Source organism: Frankliniella occidentalis, unplaced genomic scaffold (genome assembly GCF_000697945.3).
Source record: "Frankliniella occidentalis isolate FOCC.00 unplaced genomic scaffold, Focc_3.1 Scaffold1025, whole genome shotgun sequence".
Taxonomy (NCBI): Eukaryota; Metazoa; Arthropoda; class Insecta; order Thysanoptera; family Thripidae; genus Frankliniella; species Frankliniella occidentalis.
Window position 1 is genome coordinate 1,279 of NW_026268131.1, and position 1,995 is coordinate 3,273.

At 57.6% G+C, this 1,995-nt stretch overlaps 1 protein-coding gene across 1 annotated transcript in view; it reads left to right on the plus strand.

Annotated features, from left to right (window-relative positions):
* The first annotated feature begins 861 nt into the window (after window positions 1-861).
* The window catches only part of LOC113204100 (UDP-glycosyltransferase UGT5-like), a 2,047-nt gene continuing 913 nt past the window's right edge, over window positions 862-1,995 (plus strand). The window contains exons 1-2 of the mRNA XM_052275841.1: window positions 862-1,608; window positions 1,855-1,992. Coding sequence (XP_052131801.1) covers window positions 862-1,608; window positions 1,855-1,992 — 885 coding nt within the window. The remainder of the gene's footprint in view (window positions 1,609-1,854; window positions 1,993-1,995) is intronic.

Consider the following 1,995-nt stretch of genomic DNA (forward strand, 5'->3'; position numbering starts at 1 on the left):
GCAGCGCAGAACTCTTCCTTAGCGTCCTATACATCGGCGCGGATCGTCAAAGTTATTTAGCCCCACCGGCAACCCACCGGAAAACAGGAAGTTTTGGCTACTCGCTAGCGAGCGGCGCCCGGATACTGTTTGAAATGAGCGCGCTAGAGCGGGGTGGGGGAACCGTCCCCGCCGGCCACCCTCATGTGTGCCTTTTCCAGCCAAAAGTACGGCAGGTATCAGATGCCAATTATATTATCTTTTGACCTTTTGCTATAAACGAAATAAACCTGGCGTAGATCGTTGTGGAAAGGGCGTACATGAGCGTGGCTAGCGCGGAAGGTTCCCCCACCCCGCTCTAGCGCGCTCATTTCAAACAGTATCCGGGCGCCGCTCGCTAGCGAGTAGCCAAAACTTCCTGTTTTCCGGTGGGTTGCCGGTGGGGCTAAATAACTTTGACGATCTGGGCCGATGTATAGGACGCTAAGGAAGAGTTCTGCGCTGCACGCACCTCAAAAATATGAACGTTGGTCTCCGTAGGGCCTAAGTACTCCGGGAGGCTTTAACTCTCTCGCCAGGTTGAACGATACGGCGCACGGCCACCGGACAGGTGGTGTTCGAAAGAGGGCCCCCTGGGTTACATTTGATATGAATATGACTCACCTGCGCCGCGCGCCGCCGCCGCTACAGCCGTCCGCGAGCCGCCGCCCCGCTCGGACCCCACGCGGGCCCAAATCTTGAACGCCGATGCGCGGTGGGTTCCCGACATCGCAGAGCGCCCGGACAAAGTCCACCGTAACCAGCATCGTTTTGTCTTATAGAAAAACCACCGATGAGCAAAATCCGAGTCCTGACCCTCGATTTTGGGCCAAGCTATCCATCATGACGGTGGGCACCATGAGCCATCACATCTGGATGTCGGCGCTGACGGTGGAGCTCGCGAAGCGCGGCCACCTCGTCACCTCCATCGACATCCACAAGCACAGCGAGAACCCGCCCACCCTCAACACGACCGTTATTGAGACGGCCTTCAAGCTCAGCCATCCAGAATTCATGAAGCGTTGGTCGGCGGCCACGGTAGTGCAGCAGATCAGTCTTATGCAGGAAATGGTAGAAAAAGAGTGTATCCGCGACCTAGGCTCTCCGACTATGCAGCGTCTGCTCGACCCAGCCGTCGAACGTACCTTTGACCTCGTCATCATCGACTACTATACAGACTGTATGCTGGGTTTCGCCCACCGCTTCAACTACCCCGGCATGCTCGCCGTGTCTCCCTTCCCCATCTCACCGTGGATCGACGACCTGATGTACAACCCGCAGGTGCCGTCGATCCTGGCGCACACCATGCAGCCCTTCCCGCACCCCATGAACTTGTGGCAGCGCGCATGGACCCTCTTCCTTCACGCGCACTCCAAGTTGATGGTCTGGTGGTGGCGGCCCGTGCAGGACGGCCTCATTAAGAGGTTCTTCGGCGAGGACGCACCTTCCGTGGAACAGCTACGACAGCATGTGCACGTGGCTCTCGTCAACGAGAACCCCGTCCTGGAGGCGGCCAGACCCTTGCCGCCTAGTCTCATACCCGTCGGCGGCATGCACGTCAAACCCGCCGACCTGGGCAGGATCCCGGTGGTGAGTCCAATTGCACACGTGTGCAACAACTGTTGAAATCGATCTTCCGAAGGCGAAGGTATCGATAGCCGATCGACTTTCGACACACACGCACAGGGGGACGAGCCATCCCTGCATAGCCTTACACAGCCACGCAGATGACATACGCTCGACTTACGTTACGCAAGCCTTTGTGGGCGACCATTCTGACATGGCCTCATCCCGTCCCGCAGCTGACAGTTCTCTTGACGGCTATGATTTTTGCAGGACCTCCGCAAATGGATGGACGATTCGAAAGAGGGCTTCATTTTCGTGTCGTTCGGATCCATCGTAAAAGGGCAGTTCATTGATCCCGCCAAGAAGCGCGCGCTCGTAGACAGCTTTGCAGCTCTGGCACCGGTTAGGGTG